At 30.1% G+C, this 23,886-nt stretch overlaps 1 protein-coding gene across 7 annotated transcripts in view; it reads left to right on the forward strand.

Moving 5' to 3' along the window:
• LOC123291706 (SH3 and multiple ankyrin repeat domains protein 3) overlaps nt 1-23,199 on the forward strand; it is a 99,587-nt gene extending 76,388 nt beyond the window's left edge. For 2 of the 7 annotated variants that reach the window (XM_044872095.1, XM_044872092.1), the window contains 14 exons: nt 1,427-1,698; nt 5,906-5,923; nt 9,557-9,682; nt 10,195-10,375; nt 10,443-10,762; nt 11,200-11,461; nt 16,688-16,957; nt 17,349-17,549; nt 18,271-18,493; nt 18,567-18,768; nt 19,286-19,954; nt 20,027-20,339; nt 20,582-21,101; nt 22,322-23,199. In XM_044872095.1, the coding sequence (XP_044728030.1) occupies nt 1,534-1,698; nt 5,906-5,923; nt 9,557-9,682; nt 10,195-10,375; nt 10,443-10,762; nt 11,200-11,461; nt 16,688-16,957; nt 17,349-17,549; nt 18,271-18,493; nt 18,567-18,768; nt 19,286-19,954; nt 20,027-20,339; nt 20,582-21,101; nt 22,322-22,997 (4,146 nt within the window). In that variant the 5' untranslated portion in view covers nt 1,427-1,533 and the 3' untranslated portion in view covers nt 22,998-23,199. The remainder of the gene's footprint in view (nt 1-1,426; nt 1,699-5,905; nt 5,924-9,556; nt 9,683-10,194; nt 10,376-10,442; nt 10,763-11,199; nt 11,462-16,687; nt 16,958-17,348; nt 17,550-18,270; nt 18,494-18,566; nt 18,769-19,285; nt 19,955-20,026; nt 20,340-20,581; nt 21,102-22,321) is intronic. The other 5 variants (XM_044872094.1, XM_044872096.1, XM_044872093.1 and 2 more) reach the window with 5 other exon arrangements.
• The last annotated feature ends 687 nt before the right edge of the window (nt 23,200-23,886 follow it).

The following is a 23,886-nucleotide window of genomic DNA, read 5'->3' on the forward strand; positions in this document are numbered from 1 at the left end:
AATTTTCTATTCAATTTAGTGAAGAATACTTCAGTCAGAAGAAATACTAAATTTGAATATAAAATCAAATATAAGCATGTAATCAAATGACCTTAACCTTCGCATTATTCTATCAAATTTTGATTTAATTTAATGGAAATTTATTATTACGAAACATATAGACACGGTGTCTCGTTTTAAATGTCAACATCAAGTTTAAATATTTGTAAATATAGGTAGAGGATTTGGTAGGTATTTTTCAAACAAATATAAAAAATAAAAATGCTGAGCATACAAAGTTATTTAAAATGGAACTTAGATTTTCCCTTGATATTAATCTTGAAGGTTATTTCTAAATTAAAATAATGAAATATTCCTAAATTAAGTAGTGGAGTATAAAAAGTTCGCAAGATGGGATTATGCCATTAAAATAATGAAATTTGTTACAGAAAAACCAAGTTAATTTGGCTGAATGGCCACTATAATCAAATACAGATTTTGTTATAATTTCTGAAATGTTAGGTACTAAAATGGAACACCGGGTATATCACATTTTTATTAAAATGCCATTACGAAGAATGTACACCACAATTGTTAATTCAATTTTATTTCAATTCACAGAAATTGAAAGTAATTTTCTAAAACTTTTCACAATAATTTTTATCAGCTGGGAGTTCTCCATATAGACCACAAGTTCACGTTTAAAAAGCTTGATTACATTACATTCAAAACTTTGTACATGTATTCTTTAAAACTATGTCCTGTCAGTAGCTGGAAGTTCTCCTTATAGACCACAGGCTCACGTTTAAAAAGCTTGATTACATCACATTCAAAACTTTGTATGTACATGTATTCTTTAAAACTATGCCCTGCCAGTAGGTAAAGTATTTTTCTATCAGGGAGCCAGGAGCTATTTGAATCGAATCTTAGATAGAAAAATCATTGTTTCGGACAGGTTTTAAACAAAATTACCGAGTTTTTTTTGTAAGAAGTTGTTCAAAAAAACATAACAAGAATGGTCTTGTTCAAAATAACAATGCGTCGATTTCGGCGCGCGTGGAAACATTAACTTAGCTCGAATTCGATGCCAGTATAACATGTGTGTCTTTGATACTAACATTTTTGTTTGAAGCATTGTCTTCGAATAAATTTATTTATCGAGTTTCAAGCATATGTAAACTTAAAAAATACACCCTGTATATGGTATGAGTGTAAAGGGCTGCTAATATTATTTTTGCCCGAAGCAGCTTAATAGCTAGATCGGGTCCTGGTTGTAAGGTACTAAAATCAGAAAATGTTATCTGTAGAACAACACAAGCTGAGGCAACACACCATATTATTGAAAGCGTCCCCTGTAAAAACAATGTATAACAATTTATATACATTTAAGTTATGTCAATTGTTTTTATTAATAAAATTAATTAATTTCCTGTTTGGTTTGTTACAGATGTGAATTGTTATGATGGATCACATGTAGTGTACAACACTGCAAACACAACAATCAACATTGTAAGAGCATCCAGCTGCAGGTCCATCTCCATTCCATTAACAACGATGGATGATGCAGACATTGGTGATTTATCTAGTAGAGCACCTGAAGAGGGATATCTATTAGTACGAATACATGTACCAGAGCTGAATGTTCAAAAATGTTTACAGTTCCCAAAGGATCAACTTGTTTGGGATGTCAAACAGCAATGTTTGGCTGCATTACCAAAGGTATTATTCGATTTAATTATCATTCTATATTAATTAATATAGGTACATAATTAATTAACTAATTAATTATATATTTATTCTTAACATGCATGCAAATAATTTTAATTATAATGCTAAATTTTTATTTGAATTAATATTAACTTTGTATTATTTTTATAAATATAATTATTTGTAAGTGAACACAGTACCGCCATTGAATCCGTTTGGATTTATAAGACTAATTCCTTTGGCCATATTTTTATAAAAAACAACTTTATAATTTCTATTTTATACATGTGTAAAAATATAAGCGAAAATTTTGAAACCCATGTTTATTAACAACTATAGATGAACCGGTGAATCAATTTATTTGATTTTAACTTTTTATTAGCGATTATTAATCTTAATTAACCTGCAAATTCAATTCATTAATAGCTATACTATGCTTAGCTCGCCCGCTAAGTCCGATTATACCACCCGCTAGCCAGCCTCTTGCTTAGCCCGCCCACTTAATAGTAGTAGTATAATATCATCAATGGTTGGTCGACAAAAATTCATTCAATATTGGAATTTACGTTCTATTATTAATAATTCATACATAAAAAATAATAAAATTGTCATTTTCATACGTAATAATTGAATAATGAAATGATTAATGGATTTAATTTAATGATTAATATCGAAGCATATCTGGCCTCAAACAAAATCTATTATTTAATCTTCGTTGTTGCACCAATGCAATTACACTATTAAGGTAGTACAAGCGCCAAGGCAAGTTTAGACTTGTGGATGAAATTATTTCTACCTTATTTTCATCATTGATGATGAGTTTAATCAGTTCAAACTCGTTTCACGGAGATTTTTGGGGTCGCTGAATACGACTATCGTGACAAAATTGGTCTCAGAGGCACCTGATCCATTATATGATTATATGTAGAATATATGAGGCGATGTGGATATCGTTGCACCAGGTACTTCCGAGACCAAGCCCGTCGCAATATTCTTGTTCAGCCATCCCCCGAGTAATGAGTTTGGACTGATTATATGACGAATTTCTCGAAAACTCCAAGATGTGACGAGGATACCGTTATACCAGGTACCTTTGAGACCCGATATTCGTGTTCAGCGTTCCCAAAAACCCCCGTGTAATAAGATTGAAATCATTTTCATCACTATTAACCGAATTGTGAATTTAATATTAACGGTCAATTTAAAATGCTTATTATTTATGCTAATTTCATATTTTTAATTTCTTATAAATCAGACTAGGTCACAAAATTTCCTGACGTTCTAACGATTCGAATGCCGAAAACCGCATTTAAATCCGACTTACTGCTCAAATTTTTCGAACTTTGATCATTTTTTGTGCTTCGTTTCTTCGTCTATTAATACATATATGTACATACTATCTAGGCGCCATAATTTTTTTCAAAATTTATTTTAAAAAAGATAATTAATATGTCTAGTGGAATTCATTCTGCGAAATTGATATAAATATAATTAAACTATTAAAATACCTATTTTATCGCTTAAATTTGTAATTGTAGCCTTTTGGAATGTTTAAGGCGAATTTAGATTGTGCATTTTTTGTACATTATTTTCTAAATAAAATTTCTCTTATTATTCAAGGATTTTTGCTTAACAATAATTTTTTATATTTAAATAATTCTTGAAACTTCACACTTTTATTCTCTTATCAACAATATAAGTTAAATATTTAACCACGCTGAATTCGATACGAAAATGATAAAATGTCAATGAAATCATATTAAAACCTTTCTAATGGAAAATCTCGCAAAAACTCGGACTAAATACTAAATTTGAATTATTTCAGGCAAAAAACAGTCGAATATGGCTTATACTAACGATTAAATTTATCGAGCGTAAGCAAAATGCTCATAACGCCAGTGCTGACGGATTAAAATTGACCTTGGGTGCAGTATTCTTTTCAGATATGGCATGTTCTCAGAATATACTTGTAATAAGAGGCTTTGCTCTGATACTGATATAAATAACATGAGAGCCCTACACTTAAAAAAAAAAAAGTAGCTTTTTGTTAAAAAGTGATTTTTTTAATAAATTATTAATTATGATAAAGAACTTATGAAGTGCTTTTTATAGAATTTCTATTATTTTTCTAATATCAATAATAATTAAATTATTTATGTATGGGATTAAAAATTAAGTTCAAGATAAATTTATATACGCATTGAATGATATTACGTATGAGATAAATCGAACAAAAAAAAAAATAGATAGGTAATTTGGAGAAAAAAAGATTATGTAGCTACATTTTCCATTCATTAAAGTATCTCTTCTATTTTTAATCTACACAGTAAAAAAAAGGATGTATTAGTTTCAAAAAAAATTTTCTTAAAATACCATATCATGTAAATATTTTCATGTTTCAATAAATGTTTATGCAGAAAAATACCTATTTTCTTGAATTAAAACTTTGATTCAAGAAATATTTACTTGTTATAAGAACATCAAATAAACTCAGTTGCTCAAATTTTGTTCTTCAATATCTTTTAAATGGTTATATCAGTGGAAAAAGTGTAAGAGGCCTCTTTTGTAGAGCGTTCAATTTCCTACAAAAATATATATGTGTTAAGATTGCTGTACATTCAATTAATGGCAAGATTTCAATTTTTTCATATGTGACTGTGTCAAAAATAGAAAACTTTGATAAGGGGGATAGCAAGCAACTTTTCGGTATCGGAAATTTAAAAAATAGTCTATTGTTTTGACCCACTATAGTGTAGATGCAGATGCGCATCCCTGAATGTAATCTTGGCGGCGCCCATGGATGTTTATGGGAATAGGATCAGTGAGGTCAAGGCAGGTGAAGACTATAAATACGTAGTCTTTGTTTTTAAAGTTGAATTCACCCTCTTCAAATATTGAAAGATGCATAAAGGTTGTTAATTGTTATTTTAATACTCAATCAAATAAATAATACATATGAACTAATCTCCATTGATTATATTATGTTTAACATCAATTTAGTGGAATTATACGGATTAATTGATTATGCTCAAAGTTTGAATTGAATATTCAAATGATAGTACCTATGTACAAGCAAAATTGATTAAAAAGGATATTTAAAAAAAATTATTCAAGTGAAATTTTGTTTTAAACATTTAGTGCCGAATATTGAAGCTCACCATTTCGAGATACTAACTAATTTTTCGCAGATACTAACTAAATTTAAATCATAACTTTACGAAAGCTTATGTTATTTCAAAAATTGGCAATTATGATATTATGTTTGTCTTACGATGATTAACAACCCTAAGCTCGTGCTCTCCGTTACGCCAACTTGGGTTTACATTCGGGGCATAGCAATTCATATTCGAAAACAAATTTCTGTAGTAAACTGCAGAAAAAAGAACCCGGTTATTGAGTTATTAAGTATACAGAGAAAATTATTGTAAACAAAGAAAAAAACCAATTTTAATTGCTTCATCATGTCAATTAAGATACTGATTTAATATATTGGTTTACATTTCAAAAGTTAAAATGTAAACTTCAAATAAAAATTTTTCAAGGCATACTTTAGGCCATTTGAAACTAAATACAGTATGTAGTTTTTTTGGTAATTTTTTTATTAAAAACATTTCTAATGAAATGTTGCATATCCTAACAGCTATGAGTTCGAAGTACCTAAGTTTTAGACGGCTCTGAAGATCAAGACCAAAGTCTATTTTGAAATATTTTTAACTCTTATATTCTATTTTTGAATTCCTTAAAAATTACACTCAGTGTCTAGAGCTCGTAGAACCTAATTGCCTAAGGAGCTTGGCATGAATCCAAGAGGTTCGAGTTCGACTCCTGGTGCGAATTTATTTTTTTTCCAGTTCTTTAATTAAAAACTCTCCTTTAAAAAAGTATTTTTTACTTTTTTTAAATTTGTTTTGGTATTCTTTATACGCGTTATTGTATTCACTTTTTCATTTTTACACTAAGCTTTATTTGTTTGTTTTTTTAATTATTGCTGTGTAGCTTTATGTAAAATTGATTTATTTATGCTTATAATATTTTTTTTAACACACAACAACAACAATCGACAATACAAAATCAATGCTTTTTATTACAATTTTAAGCAAAACAAACAGAAAAACTTCCACTAATGTCTAATTAGCTATATTACTATAATTACAAATGTAATATTGTGTTTGTTTTTTGTTTTAATTTGCGTCGTGGTGCTTTCTCCTTACACGTGCAGGTGGCCTCCTGGTTCAGGGTAGGTAGTTAATATTTAACGCAAAAACAAAGCCATCATTTTTCAGCTAAATCATTTATTGTTTCATAAATTAACATTTCATTAAAAAAATTTTACAAAATTCAAAATTTCATCTTTCAGTGCATGGTATCAGAGTTATGTTTTTTATATGAGATAAAATTTTCTTTTATTTCACATTTTACATGTTTTATGAGACGTAAAGGGTGTTTCATAACTTACTGGTATTTTAATGAAGGACGGAGACGTGTTTTTGTTAATTTTTAACTGACTTCAAACAAAAAAATAGGAGGTTATCAATTCGAATGTATTTTTTATTATGAAAACCATTTAAGTCATAAATTTGCATTAAGTATGCACGACAAGAGGACGAATAATTCAATATCACGCCAACCGATTTCGATGATTCTTTTTTTAGTGACAAATTAGTTCACGATGTAAAAAAAACTTTTAACAAAAAGAAAACCGACTTCAAAAGAAAAACTTTTCCAAAACATATTAATATGTTCTAAAAAATAAAAGATAACGATAATATAATGTAGTTAAAATTATTGTTATTTTTGCAGTCGGTGTCTTTCTTTTTTCATAAAAATTTCGCTTCTTATTTGAACATATTTTCATATTTATTACTTGCTGAATAGTTTTTTTCCTAAAAATCCCTTTTAAATTAAGCTTTTATATAAAATCCTGGAATTCTAAAAATTGTGTGACTGTAGTATAAATTATGCCGCTATAGTTAGTTCTAAGTGTAGCTTTCATACTTCCTGGGACCTTCATGCTTTTTTAAACAACGAATATTAAACAAAAAAACGAAAAGTGAGAAAATCGATCGGTTACGGCGCTTGTCAGAATATTATGTCATTACTAAATTGCTAAAATTTTTCTGTGGAATGGTTATTCTTAGCCAAATAATTGTTTCCTCTACACAAATTTCTTTGCTGTGGCTAATTTTATTTACATTCTTACATTTTTTTTAAACAATTCTACGGTTAAAGTAATTTTTACCATAATAAGCGATCACTCTAGGCATGCAATGATCAAAATGAAGACACTTTATATACAATATCTGGATGACCGAGCTTTGCTCGGTATTCTTAAAAAGACACAAATTTTATCACTAATAGAAGACCGTTTTAAATGTCTCCACACAAATACCAATTTGAATGTCCCGGTATTGTATTTTATTTCATTAACTACGATATACAGCAATAGATGTCAGGAAGAGTTATAATTTGCATTGTATTTCATTAACTACGATATACACCAATAGATGTCAGGAAGAGTTATAATTTGCATTGCCGGTTACAGTTTTTCATGAAAAGACGGATAAAACGACATTTTTTTAAAATGAAACCTATCTAGATCGACTTTTCGCCCCAAAAAACCTCGGCATACTCATTTTCATGAAAATCGTTGGAGCCATTTCCGAGATCGTTGATATATATATATATATACAAGAATTGCTCGTTTAAATATATAAGATAAGATAGTGATCGATTTTAATCTATTATGGTTGATAAAGGTCATTTGTCTGTTTAAATAACATTTAAGTCCAGATAAAATTTTCAAGATCATTTGAAGATCAAGGTCAACCATCAATGGCCTCATGTCCTTAAAACTAGAATTTCAGGTCAAAGCTACGGACACAAGCGAATGTCCTCTATTGCCCTTGATAAATTTTGGTTAAAGTATTTTTCTGTAGCTAATGTGTTTTCTTTCGATTAAATGCAATCATGACATATTTTCCCGAAAACTAACGATTTTCGAAAAAATGTTCATTATTCTATCTCTTACTTTTAGGATCTAAACTAAAGTAACTCGGAGAACTAGGTCCGATCTGATATCAGAACATGATGTCCCCCAACAACCTTTGCAACATTTGTTTAAGTTATTTTTTAATTGGTTAGATACAAAACGAATTATTAGCCTTAATAGATTAAAATGGTCCACTCTAAATATGTCGCAGCCAACTATACTTATTAGCCGTTCAGTTAACAGCCCAGCCTTTTCACTAAACAGCGGCCTGAATGATATTCAGTCATAGCGTCTAATATAACATTTAATGAACTGACTGGCTTGATGCTTAAGCCATTCTTATATTTATTAACCCAATATTTACGAAAACTTCGAAGACACTTTATATTAAAAATTTTGTCCATATAATAATGGCTATGCGTACGTTACTCTGCAATGCACTATATTAAATATCATAAAATATTTATTTACGAATCCAGTTGATGTTTGTATTGGTAGAACGTTTATGTATTGAACAAATGATATAATGCAGAATACGTGCATAAATGTAAACACTGTTATAGATTGATGATGGGTCATTGGATCATGATTAATTGAATATATCACGATCAGTGACCTCACGTCTTATCGAGCAATTTATAGGTAATAGCTACAAACAAATATAGAGGAGATCAGGGCAGATTTTCAGACATATTTATCAGTTAATAATATAACACAACGAAAGTTGTAAATATTTAAAGCTTTTGTGAAACAAAGTTGGTTTTTTGTAAGACAAACTTTTAATTTGATTTTAATATTTAATTTTTATGAAAACAGAATATGGATATAATACATCAAAAAGCATTAAAAATTCATCAACATTTTTCATGTGCTTATTAGCTTCACTGCATGCGCTTCAATCATTTTTAGATTATCGCCGTGTACTCGTCAAATACTTACGTATTGAATATAAATTTTTTCACAATGTTTGTTATTTTTTTATTTGAGATGGATTTTATCCACAAATTTTTTTGGAACTAGGTTTACTAGGTTGAAAAGGATGCATTTTAGAGGGAATATTTCTTTGACCCCATAAAAACAACCATACCTTTTTAAAAAAAATCAAAATTTATCAATTTGCCGAGATTTTGACCAATAATCCAACAGCTTTTCCTTTTCACTCAATTGCTTTATTAAATAAATCAACTGTATGTAACTTCAAATAAAACTTCAAAAAAGGTATGGTTGTTTTTATGAGATCAAAGAAACATTCCCTCTAAAATGCATCCTTTTCAAATTAAACCTAGTTCAAAAAAAAATTTGTGGATATAATCCAGCTTGAAGTAGTTCGAAAGGAATACATTTAAAGAGTATGTGAAAATAACAATAATTGTGTGTCCATTGACCGATAACGATATAAATTAAGCCATACTAATGACATCATTTTTTCCTATTTTTAGTTTTAAATTTTAAGTTTTTTACCCATATAAGTTTTTTACCTTGAACTCGAAGCGGAATTGCTTAAAACATACGGGAAAATCATAAAAATTCAATTTTTTATTGCAACCGCCCGGAAAATTGGAAACCTTTCGTACAATTCATTCAATTACATTTTCGTACAATCCATCAAGGCCGACTATAGGAGAACTCCTTTGTGAGCAAAACGAGTAAATTATAAAAAATTAAATTATTAGGCGAAGTCTTTTATAGATTTTTTTATTAGAGAATATTTTCATCATATTATTAATTCATCATCATTCATATTAGAAGCTTTCTGGTTCATCATCGGATCAATTAAAAAGTATTCGTATAGTTTTTCTATATTACGAAAAATATGACTCAATATTCATCGATTTGGAAAAAAAAATTTCATTATTTTTTATATTTATTGTTTTATTTTAGGAACTGAAAGAAAGCTTCAATTATGGATTATTTTGTCCACCCATAAATGGAAAAGCTGGAAAATTTTTAGACGAAGAACGTCGACTTGGAGATTATCCGTTCAATGGACCAGTTGGATATTTGGAGGTAAATATCTCAGTTTTAATTTAATACAATAAAATGAACAATATTAATTCAATGGGCAGATATTTAGTCTTTACATTTCTTGTGAGAGTAAATTAAAATATTCGAACCTCCGAAGGCATTTATTGGAGAATTGAGTCATTTAGTAACGACCTTTTCTATGGAAAATAAAATTTCTTAATAATCACGTGGATATATACTGCAAATATTACTGACTTATTGGAGTCATAGCGTTGAAAAAGAGCCAACAATTAACTATTCTTCAAGAATAGAAGTAATAAAAGTGAACCATAACGTATAATCGATTTAAAAAAGTCTGCACATGAAAATAAAGCAATGCTCTTCAATCTAATTTTGATAATTTCTGTCTTTTGCCCAGCATTTGCATTTTATGCATATTATAAAAACTACGGTTTTGATTTATTTGTAACCTTTTGGACCTTTTCATTATTAATTGAAATACATTTTTTTCCGAAATGATACCTTTAAGTAACAAAGCGTATTTTTATTTTCAGTTAAAGTACAAAAGACGAGTATATAAAATGCTAAACTTGGATGAAAAACAATTAAAAGCTTTACATACTCGTACAAATTTACGGCGACTTATTGAATATATTAACAATGGTCAAGTGGAGAAAATTACTAAAATGTGTTCGAAAGGTCTCGATCCAAACTTTCATTGTCAAGAAACGGGAGGTAAATATCATTGATGAATGATAAACAACATTCCAAACATTCTTTAACTGTTGCATTCTTTTTCCAGAAACTCCTTTGACTTTAGCAACTGGTATTAAAAAACCTGGAAAAGTTTTAATCGCATTAGTAAATGGTGGAGCATTACTGGATTACAGAACTCGTGATGGATCTACAGCAATGCATCGAGCTGTCGAACGGAATTCATTAGAAGCGGTTAAAACTTTACTGGAACTTGGTGCATCACCGAATTATAAAGATGCAAAAGGTCTCACACCGCTCTACCTCTCCGTTACAAATAATTCTGATCCATTATTGTGCGAGGGTCTGTTGCATGATCATGCTACAATTGGAGCACAAGACTTACAAGGCTGGCAAGAAGTTCACCAGGTATATATAAATTGACAAATATAGCATATATAGTCATATAGTCATATATAATGTACCAGGAATGTATCAGAAAGAAACGATCGTAATAAATTAAGGTCAATTCCCCGTTCAGTTTTTGTTTTTTACCGATCGATTATTTCCTGGGAAAATACATTCGCTCAGTTCCTTCGGAATTTTTGAACGCACTGTGTAAAGTAAAAGAATTTTATCGGATATTTACATTTTTGAATAATTGATCTATAGTTCGTCCAATTTCATACGAAAAAAAAATGTTAAAGTAAAAATTAATTTTACCAATTTAAAATAAATTTTAAACATCCAGATGAAACGATGGAATAGTTTAAATATTTATTAAACTGATAAGAATACAATAGTATTAATATAATTAATAATAAAATTTGTAATTATTAAATTGGATTGTTTTATTTTAATAATAGGCATGTCGAAATGGTTTAGTTCAACATTTGGGCCATTTATTATTTTACGGTGCTGACATGAATGCTCGAAATGCATCTGGTAATACACCTTTACATGTGTGTGCCGTAAATAGTCAAGAATCTTGTGCACGTCAACTATTATTCCGTGGATGTGATCGGAATGCATTAAACTATGCAAACCAAACACCTTACCAAGTTGCAGTGATAGCTGGCAATTTAGATTTGGCAGAAATTATACAAAATTATCGAATTGAAGATGTCGGTATGTATTCTAATCAATTTTTTATAATATTAATTTTTAGAATATTAAATGTAAATGCATGTTACCCGTTTAGTGTTAATTGCTAAATTTTAGAAGGTAGTCTAATAATTTAGAATGTCATTTCAGTGCGATACTAATAAATTTTTTTATGAATGTTATGTTTTAATTTTTTTTTATTTACATATTATTAATTTATTGGTGTATATTAAATTGGAATTAAGAAAACAAAAACAATTAAAAAATAATAATGGAAAGTTATTCGAAAAAATTTTATTTATTATCTATTACTATTTAATATATGTATATATACAAAGTGTTCCATAATTGATAGCAGATATTGACAAAATGCGGTCCTCACATTTTTCTAACTCAAATAGGTACCTGCAACTCCTGCTCTATTAGGTGACTCATTTATAGTAAAAGCTATTCTTTGGTTTCTCAGAATTGTAAATATTTTCATTAAATGAGACAATAAAGGTAGCAAACTGTTTTTTGTATTTCATATAAACTGCCCAATTAAATTATTTTACAACTTTTTGGTAGTAAATTTGCGTTTAAGTCACTCCTCCTCCTACTATGTATGTAATATATGATGTAGCACCTGTATGTAAGTGCTTTTAATTGGTTTGTTAAATTATCTCGGAAAGTACGCATCAGATCGAAATTGAGTAAAAAGCTTTTTCTTTCATCTTGATAAACTTAATATGGTACTGTACTTTTCTACCATCAATTATAGAACACTCTGTATATATGAATATACTAGAAAAATTTACAATTTTGTATTTGTTGGGTAAGATCGTTCTCCATTTTGCTGATAATGTCAAGTATGCAAAATATTCTTTAATACTATTTTTTATAAGAAAGCTCAGTAGTTTGATTTTTGTATTTATTTTATCATCGATAAAATTATAAATACGAAAATTGACACATTTTCATGGAGTATTTTTGAAATTTTTTCTAACATTAATTACACACGTACAATACAAATTGACATTTGAAAAAAATATCGGTTATATTTCATACAAATACCTGCGTCCGTTTTCTTAATCAAATAATTTTTTTTATTAATTAAAAAAACTTACCTATACTTAAAAATAATATTTAAGAACATTTTGTCTGTTTGACAAGCTCGATATGGTGAGCGATCTTACTCACATATATACATATTTTACATAAATATACCATAATACATAAGTGGGGGTGAAGACCAAAACATCTCCTGCGGCATCATGTATGCCTGTCCTTGTCTCACACATTATTGTTAATATTTGTATTAAAATGTGTGGAACAAGAACATTGGGCCACAGAAAAAGGCAAACATATATAATGACGTAAATCCTAATTTAAGTCTATATGAAATACCAAATTTCCGAATAACCTATTCTCGCTTTTTCAGAACAATTTTAAGTCAAAATCCTTATTCATTAAGTACCTACCGTAATACATAAGTGAGGGTATTTAAATAATAGTTTTCGCAACATACCTTAAAAACGTTCCATCTTAAAGAATTTTAGTTGCTACTTTCGTCGCCAGCGAGTTAAATTTTATAGAAAATAACTATATTGATCAAAGATACTATCGAAATATGTCATACAATCTTATTGCACGTTATTTGTCAAAAAGAAATTTTAAAAAATAATTGTTTCCTCTTTTAAACTTTTTACTAAAAAGGTGGCTGACATTCAAATAATATTTAGGTTCATCGCATATAATCAAAAAACAAATATTGATTTATTTTGAATTTTAATTAACTCTATATTAAAAATAGCTTAAATAAATGTCAAAAAATTCCTCTAGTAAGCAATCAGATACTAGAAAAAAAATTTGCATAAGATGTACAACGTGTTATGTCTATAATTATATGTCTATTATGTCTATATAATATTGATGTCTATGGTTGACGTGCACTGCACTCTGCAGCCAACTTCATATATTATTATTCAAAAAGAACTGTCAAATAGTAAACGCGTGCTGTCAAATAGTGAACTGTCAAATACTGATATTCTAAAATTCTGTAATATTGAATACAATAAGTACTCTTTTAATTAGTGTTATTTATCTTGCATAATTTCAAATACACAACAAAACGTCTCTACTTCCTCATTATGGAACATTCGCTTTCGTATAACTCAAATTACCATTCTAGATATTCAAAAGAAAAAATTTGTAGGCTTGTATACCAGTTCTAGATTAAACATTAGGCAGATTAATGCCCTAAATATACGAGGCCAGTATTTCAATCCAGCACTGATATACATTGACATAAGTAAATCGAAATCAGTTATGTTAATATTAATACTCAGCACTAGACTGATCTGGCTTAAACCAGCTGCTTTAAAATATAACGTGTCGAGTCTTTAGATTGAATGAATTTTTTAGCGGATGCGAACAAAATCTACCCATTACTTTCAACCTTGATCTGTTTTCCTAATTCGGAACTGTTATTCACACACGTCTGATTATCGTCTAGTCTAAAAACAAATTATTTGAATAAAATAAAATGAATGTTTATTTCTATTTTATCAACATATTTTTAAATTGTTCGTTACATTTTTTCGTGGAAATTTATCTTAAATAAACGAAGCATGTTCTATTCATTTTATTCTCTTTATTGTATAAAACCTTTTATGTTGTAAGCATGATTTTAAAAAAAGCATGAATGACATAAAGCTTTTTATTTTTTATTTAGTAATAAGCTTTTTATAACAGTAAATTTAAAGAATTACAACTGAACAAGCTTCTCTAAGAAAAAGTCAGTAGTTAATATATAAGCGTCAGTAGTCGAATTTTGATACTTAAAAAAAAAAAAGATCAGAATTAGTGGTGATTAAGTGAGAAATTCAAAATTAAATAATAAAATGAATAATCTTTATCGCGGTAGATTGGATCCCGATATGAGGTAAAATTTATCGGCATATCTATATTTATTCGATATTTTAATAAGTATTTGTCCGTACGCACGGGGAGGGGAAGTTACTCCAACTAACTTGAACTAACAATATAGTTCTGTAAATGCAGCCATTTGTTGATTTTTAGTTTTTCTTTTTTTGAGCTCGATACATTCTTTGACTTTGTCTTTGAGTCGATTCTAAAAAATTAGTGACTGAATAACATTTTTTGATACAATAAAATATTCTCTTACTCGAAAAAAGAGTTTAAAATTTCTAGGTTTTATTAACTTTATGACCTAACATAATGAACAAAATTTTAACCTCCCTCCTCTTGTACGATTCCTGTGAACGATCCTGATTTGTCTTAAGGTATTTTTTATAAAACATTCTTCACATAGGTATAGGATTTTTAATTGTGAGACTTCTCCTGAACTTATAATTGGTCGATATATGCAAAGCATAAATATCTGTATTGATTTTTCGTCAATATAGACGTCTATTTTAATTAATTTTATTGTTTTTCTATTTTTAATATATGAGCTTCTTATTTCACAAAGCTCAATATAGAAAAGGCTGGAGGAACCGATTTTTTGGAGATGGTCACTCGGCTCTCCACAGTCATCCCCGTTCGCTCTATGATATAATTAATATAAGTAAATTAAAGATTTATTAATTTTGTCATTACCGCGGCCGTATAATATAAATATGATCACATAAATATTCTAGTATCCGAATTCGAATGTTGGCGTTTGAAGATAATATCGCTTTATTATTATTTTAATTTAGTTGTATATTGTACATCTAGTGAAACTTCGATAAACGATACTTATTCATTAAATTAGGTAAGGTTTTTTTAACGAAAAATTCTGCGCATATAATTCTGATAGAACAAGTAATTTATAACACCAAGGTATCTAACAAATAGAAGGCGATCTGCCTACATCGGCCATAGTACAGATGATTTACGGGAAATTCGCTTTGGTATTTGTATTATTTTCAGTGCAGGCAAATCGGTGTCCATTTGATAGAACCATACAATTGACTACGGTGGCGGTAACAATAAATGTTTCCCTTTATTTATTTAGATATTGAATAAACTTGGTGTTAATCAAATGGGCAAATCTATATTATTGATTATTTTAAGAAGTTAGAATTTTTTATAAAAAAATTAGCCAATTTAACTAATTATTCCATAGTTTCTAAAACATTTATTCGTTGCTGGTAGGACCAAAATTAGTTTCGTGTGCGTAAATATGTATTATTAATAAGAGTTTTCATACAATGATTTCATCATTTACGTAATAATACTGCCTATATTTTAATATTGATAAATAATTATTTTATTTATATATTAATACATACTTTAAAAATTTATCATTATATACGAAATTTCTGAAAAATTGGACACCTTTCATGTCATTAACATTTATTTTATTCTACTTAATAATTACTAATTCTTTTATTTTTAAGAAACATACAGAGTGTCTTCTTAAATGTGTGCAAAAAATTCCTTAAGTCATTTCTTAATAATATTTAATCACCCCTTATAACATATTTGTAACATTTTGTTTTTGTAAATTTACCTCTCGAAATGTCACTCACCACAATAGACAAGAATTGATAAATTACAGATTAAGTGTCATTTATGAACACAATAACAATAGATAGGTTAACTGAAGTATATATATTTATTTGCATTATTTATAAATTATTATATTTGTTATTACTGAAGAAGTATAGAATAAATTACACTCACTTTTGGGAATGAAAAAATATTTAATCTGAACCTAAATGTTTTCCGATTAAAAAATTCCGAATCCCCAATAATTTACTCGTGTTTATTGAGTACCTTACCAAAAAGATTGATCCTTGTTTTCGAAAATACGTTTCAAGACGATTAACTGCTACGACTTTGAAGGAAAAGTCAAAACAATAGATCATTGATTTTTAACATGTGATTTTGTTATTGTTCGATTATTCTTGGTTTTTTAGATATAAAAGTTGTAACGAATTCAAAACGTAACATTCATTTTGCGTCCCTTGTAATTAGAGTGAGTCAGATGAAATGCCCAAACTCCTATTATGCACATAAAAATGTATTAAAATTTTTGAAATATATGTTGTTTATTTTCACTTACCTAACTGTGCAAAAAAATTACACATTCAGTTACCAAATGGCTTAATAAAGTTCGATTAAGTAGTGTATAATAGTAAGCTGTGTGCGTTGGAATTTGGTCTATTCCTCTCAACTTACTCTCTCTATTTTGTTTTAATTTATATTTTTATGTTAAACAAACTTATTTTGATATGAGATTAGATTCTAATTGGTTTACAGTCCCTTTCCGTGGCCCCCCTAGTTACAATCCACGACGGCGTTCTGGAATCTACTCGGCTAACATTCTGAGTTCTGGAATGTGTGGCACCTTAACTAGAGTACCAAGTGAGCCCCGTCTTATGCATGTCTTAAGTCCCCCGTCCCCATGTTCATCGGATCGATCAAGTTCAGCAGCTCCATTCAGCTCAGCAAGCTCCAGTTTAAGTGATAACAGCTCAGGAACTGGATCTGTACATCAACATGAAACAGACAACGCAAGCATTGTTACAGGTACAAAATACTACTAACATAATATGTTAATTGTTATTGTTATTTGTTTGCACGTCAATTGTTTATTGTTCAAAATTTGTTGCATTTTCTTTTGAATGGCCTTGGCTGAAAATCATTACTATTTTTATAAAGCAAAATAAAAATTGTTGCCATTTAGATTACTATTTAGCTCACTCGAAGTTATTTATTATACATCTTATTAAAATTCATTAGAAAATCCCATATAAAATTCAAATTAGAATATATAAAATTCAAATTAGAATTATAGTTTTTCATTTATACATTTTCATATTTAACTTAAATTCAATATAAAATTGGTACAAAAAGTTAATTGAGCCATTGACATTAAGTTATTATTATAAATTAAAATATGCATAATAACTGATCGCAGTTCTGGCGCTCGGTGTTGCAGAAAAAAGTCTTGGTGACACAAGCGACATCATCTCTGACAGTTCTGGAGTTGGCACATCAAATTCAGATACCACGACAAATTGTTCCTTCTCGATGCCCGGCACTACTGTTGTTTGTTTGGAGAATTATTCTTCTAATCTTCCAGGCCATCTGCGTATATGCCAAGGCGATATAATTGAAGGTAAGTTCTCAATTTAATATTAATATATAAGCACAATTAAGTATATAAAATGAAATTTCAATGGAACTCGAACTTCTCTATAAGAAAACGACTTTCTCTGTGGCAATGCACTGTAGAATTTATCTGTCGTAGATAAAAGAGCTAAACAAGTCTTACGAATTTTGAAAATTTTTGATTACTGAGAAGGTATGTGGGGTTCTTTTTGGGAAGGTCTTTAAAAATAAAGTAAAAGTTTTCCAGTGATTTTATCCTCAGCCAAATATTACACCCAATATACATTTCCTAATACGTATATTATTACCTACGATTGAATTTCGATTTCCCATATCTCAAAATCTTGAATTTTGAGGACCTATTTTGTGGAGACTTTTGATCTACTTTCCAAGAAAAACTAGAATCCACAGTACCAGAAAGTTGCATCGGAAACCATTTCTCAAGAGGAAAATCAATTTTTATATTATGAATACATTTTTCGACTATTCTTCATCCCTACATAAATTGTCTTTTTTCTCCAAAATATATGTTTCTCAAGTAGCCAAACCGGGACTGTTTCACGAAATTTAAGTTTTACACCCACCAAATTTTTTGATATAAAAATTACGAGTAGACAATTAATGCTGTTAGCGACTATTGGTGATGAACTTTTAGTTGAAATGCTTAGTTATGATATATTTTAGTTTTTCCCAGAACAATTAGATAAATGTAAATTAAAAATTTCTAGTAACTGGTGCAACAGATTGTGGTCTTTTAGAAGGCACACTTCGAGGGCCAGGAGGACATTCAGGACTGTTTCCGACTCATTGTGTACAAGAAGTCAGATTACGACATGGAATTCAACCACCTATAATAACCGCTGCTAGTCGTGAAAGAACAACGAATCGTATGGTTCAAAGAAGGGATTCACAACAGAAACATTTTGCAACCGCCCCTAGGCTGAAAAAAACGTAATATTATTTTTTCTTGCAATGTATAAATTTATCAATTAATGTAAAAATTTTATTATTTTCAATTCATTAGATTACCAGCGGAACCTCGAACAGTAGTTTTGCATAGAGCAAGGAAAGGTTTCGGTTTTATTTTACGTGGAGCAAAAGCTACGTCACCATTAATGGAATTGCAACCTTCTGAAAGATGTCCGGCACTTCAGTATTTAGATGATGTTGATAAAGGAGGAGTAGCAGATTTAGCAGGGTTAAAAAAAGGAGATTTTCTTTTAGCGGTATGATTTAAATATAAACTAATTTTCACAATACAGATTTATAATTATTACTTATTATTGTTGTTCACATTTAATTATGCACACAATATTTACATCATGGTCTGTTTGACTAATTTTGATATATAATATGTTACATTCAATCGTAAACTAATTTGACAAATTGTCTAGTAATCTTAATTAAAGAGAATTGAAAAAAATACACTCGAACCAGGACTCGAACCCGGACTTCTTGGATTCATGTCAAGCGCCCTACCAATTAGGCTATTCGAGTTCTGATGATGTAAATATTGTGTGCATAATTAAATGTGAACAACAATAATAAGTAATAATAATAAATAAAGTGGATAAACAAAGTAAAAAATTCATTGAGTTGAAAAAATTGCATTCGTGTCTAGAACTCGAATAGCCTAATTGGTAGGGCGCTTGACATGAATCCAAGAAGTCCTGGTTCGAGTGTATTTTTTTCAATTCTCTTTAATTCAGATTTATAATGTTAATTTGTTTTTAAAATGCTTAGATAAACAATGAAGACGTATCGGCAGCATCACATGAACATGTGGTCGACTTAATTAGAAAGTCAGGAGATTTGGTTTCTATGACGGTGGTGTCACTAGATGCAACTATAAGCACGTCTATACCGAATAGTAAATCCGCTGCTACAATTCCAAGTCAGGGTAACCAATCAACTGGAACATCATTAGCACGACAATATGCAACTTTACCGAGAAAAATGACAACTAGTCAATCTGGGACACTTGGTCGATCTCCTGCTCCATTACCACCTCGACGAGATCCGAAAACAACTTTGAGTGTAGGCAGAGCAAGAGCGCGATCAATGGTTGCAGGATTAGAAGGTGGAAGTGGTTGTGAAAGGGATGATTTGAATGAAGAATTAGCGAAATCTAGTTCTGCCGAATCCGTTCATCAACAGTCACAAATTGGAAACGGTGGACAGTATAGTTCGGGAGGTAATGGAACACCAGTACAACCAAGAACTGCATCTATTCGAGCTCGACCAACCTCAAATCGAATTACAGCTGCAGAATTAGAAGAATTATTCCAACGGCAGCAAGGTGGCGGAGATAGACATATGATGAGCTCGTCAAATTTCCAAACGCCACAATCTCCAGCAAAAACTAATCGAGTTTATGCAAGTGTAGCAGAAATGAAGCGCAGTAAAGGAAAAGTATGTACAAGTTTGCAAATAACTTGTAATGTGAAAATTTTGGAACTAAATTTAATTATTCTAATGTTCTAGGCAAATGCACGTGTATTTTTTGCTTCAAGAATTCCTGGCAACTCCGAATTACATCGAGATTTTCATAGCACACCAGATCTAGCTCATCAATCTGGCATTCATTCCAATGGTTCCATAAATGTTCGAATACCAAAATCCTATCGTAGCCAAGAAGATGTCAACACCCTAATGCTCCTCGGATCAGCAGGCAATCGTCCACCATTACCACCACCCACACACCCACCTCCACCACCACCAGTAATGGGTCAAGTTGTAAAAGTTGATGTATCTAGGGGTGATTATGACAATATGACAGGGTTAAATTCAGGCAAAGGTAAGATATTTTAGTATTCTATTCTTTACTTGCATTTACACGTATAGCTTTTATTAATTTAACGTGCTTGGCATACGTGGTTAATCAATTTTACATTCCGTGTACCAAAAATACCGTTTACATATCTTCCAAATAATACAAATTATGTAGGACATAATAAATTCTATCGACACCAAAATTATGTTGGTTAACTGCTTACTACATGTATAAAAATAACATTAAATACATTTCAATTTTTTTAGAAAACCCACATCAAGAAGAAAATGTGATGTCGAGTTTTCGACCAGCCACGAGTGCAAAATTATATGCATCACCAGAAGATGTAAAAACGGTTGGCTATCGTTCGCGTAGTTTACCGTCTCATTCTTCACGAACTGTTCGCAAATCTCAAAGTATGCGTACTCAATCATCACTTACGAATGCTGTAACAACGTCATCATCTCCTAATAAAAATATTGCAGCTCAAAATAATAATACAAATCCTTATGCACAACCTTTTAAAACAACTAGATCACATTCTTCTGTTGGAACCATGCATCGTAAAAAACGGACCATTTCAAATAGTTGTTCGGCCGCTAATTTATCATCGACAACAACAGGCCCTCCACCAATTCCAGAACCTGATTATAGTCTTAGTGAATCGGATGAAGCAGGAGATGATGAATCAGATGACGATACAAATGTTGAAAAACAAATTGAGAAAGGTATTTCGAGGATAAACGTCAATCCACCAGCCGAAACAAGTGGAAACAGTAATACCAGGTAAGTTTAATTCTCATAAGTTTTGTTCTCATACCCCTACGATAAAATCGACCTTTTAGACCTTCAGCGTTTATATGGTCTGTTTGTCTGTGTTATTCCCTATATTCTGCCTGGTTTTCTTACTGATTGGTTGAAGTTTCATATTCTGCCTTCCTAGAGTGTTTTATTATAATCAACGAAGTTTTTGAAATTTAGCAAAGCGCACGATACAATCAAGATATCGGAATGTATTCTTGAATGATATACGTCTAGATTTCGCAAAGAGAAATTACGAAAAACCCTTACAAGCGTAGTCGGTTACTTATTTTTTAGATAGTTTAATCAATTAATCGCCTTGTTAATTATAATTGACAAATAATCCATTTCGATATCGTATACTAATTACTCAAAAGTTACCCAATCGTAAGTACGTTATTCGTCGTATGCCTGATAGTATTCGCTGTCATTTTCAAATACTTTATTTTATTCGCTTAGAACTCTTTTTCTTTTCAACGGAAAGATTTTGATTTTTATACCATGTATATATGAAATATACATAGTATATTAAGTTTAGTCCCAAGTTTGTAACGCTTAAAAATAATGATGCTAGGAAAAAAATTTTGTCATGGGTGTTCACTAAATCACCTAATTAGTCCATTTCCGGTTGTCCGCCCGTCCGTCTGTGGACACGATAACTCAAAAACTAAAAAAGATATCGAGCTGAAATTTTTACAGCGTACTCAGGACGTAAAAAGTGAGGTCAAGTTCGTAAATGAGCATCATAGGTCAATTGGGTCTTGGGTCCGTAGGACCCATCTTGTAAACCGTTAGAGATAGAATAAAAAATGTTCCTTATCAAAAATTAAACAACTTTTGTTTGAAACATTTTTTCGTAAACATCACTGTTTACCCGTGAGGGCGCCAATTACGCGGAAATTTTATAATATGTACTATACTTGATTATCAGTTATGTATGTGTCACATGTTTGTATGTGTAATGTGATAAAGAAATCAACACTGACTATGCATGGTATTTCAACAATTAACTCAGTCAATTGTTTGTTTTCACTTGTTCAGTGTAATTATTAATTCTGCCATACTTCGTGAAAACTCATTAAATACGAGCTTTCTTTTGGTACACAGTATTTTTTTTCCATACCAGTGGAAATTTATTAAACTTATAATTATCGTTAGAAAACTCCATAATTCAAAAAATTACTTTACAAAAAATTTTTTTTCAGTGGTAGCAGCTCAGGGAGTGGTTCATTAGCTCATAGTTTCAGTGTAGAAGAAATTCAAAAAGTTCGCACACAATTAAAATCATCAAAATCATATCCAAATGATTTCTTATTACAACAGCAAAATGAGGGTGATATTCATTGTGAAGATGGCGATAATTCATCAAGTGGTGTAAGTTCTGATCAAGATGTACCAATTGGTCCAGTAAATGATGTAGCAGAATATAATAATCATAATCGAACTATACAAACATCTAACAATAACAAACATGAGAATAAATTAACAAATCGAAATAGTCATAGTAATAAGAATAGTATGACATTACCAACATCGAATAAATCACAACGGATGCAACAAAGTGGTGAACGAAATTCGATATCAATGGGCGGCGGAGGTAATGGTATGTTAACACGCCATGCTGTTTCCTTAGCTCAATTACCGCCGCCAATTGAAGGTGACTCAGATGAAAAAGAAGAAGTATTTGTACCACCTCCACCAGAATTCATTGGTGGTAATAGTCCTGGTACAACTGGTAATGCAACTGGTGCTGCTGAAGCAGTCGTATTAGCCCCACCGCCACAATTTAGTGACAAATTAACAAATAAAGTAAGGATTGTTGGAGCTGTGCCAAAAACAGGAACAAATGGAAAGCCTGGAGGAAGATTACATAGTCAATGAATGATGAAACTTAGTGAATAATTATTTAAATGTCAATTTGGACTGTTGTCAGTGTTGTTGATAAATTTTATACTTGTGTACATTGTAATACCATTTACTTGGGAATAATTAAATAAAAAACAAAACACTCTCAGTAAAGTGTACTTTTAGTTTAGGCACCATAATATAATTTCATTTTTAATCTCAGAACACTTTTTGCATTTTTTCAGGAGGTAATTTTTTAATTCGATTAATATAAATGAACCAAAAAACTTCGATTGGTCGAATAAGAGAACAAAAAAAAAACAACAGCAATTGCTGTTTGTGTTTTTAAACATATGCCTAAAAATTAGTATGATTTTTACAATTTTAATATAATAGACAATATAAACTAAATAATAATTTTATTATATAATACACGATAAAAAAATAAAAGACGGATAGAAATTTATTACCACATTCAATTGAATTAATATTCACACATTCCATTCACATGCTGTGTCTCATCGTTTTCATTTTCGTACAAATTTCCTAGATATTTATAGTGTGGTAGGATAGTAAGGATAGCAACTGTATTAGATTTTTGGCTATCAGAATTAAATTTATCGAAACACATATTTTGATAAAAAAACCTCGCTTAACTTCTACTTATAACACACTTGAATTTAAAAAACTGGAAAACATGACTGTAAGATCAATCAAAGTCATTCAGACAATGCCCAAATATTTCATTGAGAATCCTGCCACTAATCGAAAATTGATTTGAATTATTCTTTATTTTCTTTTTGAATTATTCTTAATTCGTTTCAATACATCACTTTACACAGTTCTGAATCAGGTTCAATTCTGACCTATACTACTCTGTTTGTGAATCCGTTCCAATACTCTTAACCAGATACCAAGGAAAATA

The sequence above is a fragment of the Chrysoperla carnea genome, chromosome 2 (genome assembly GCF_905475395.1).
Source record: "Chrysoperla carnea chromosome 2, inChrCarn1.1, whole genome shotgun sequence".
NCBI lineage: Eukaryota > Metazoa > Arthropoda > Insecta > Neuroptera > Chrysopidae > Chrysoperla > Chrysoperla carnea.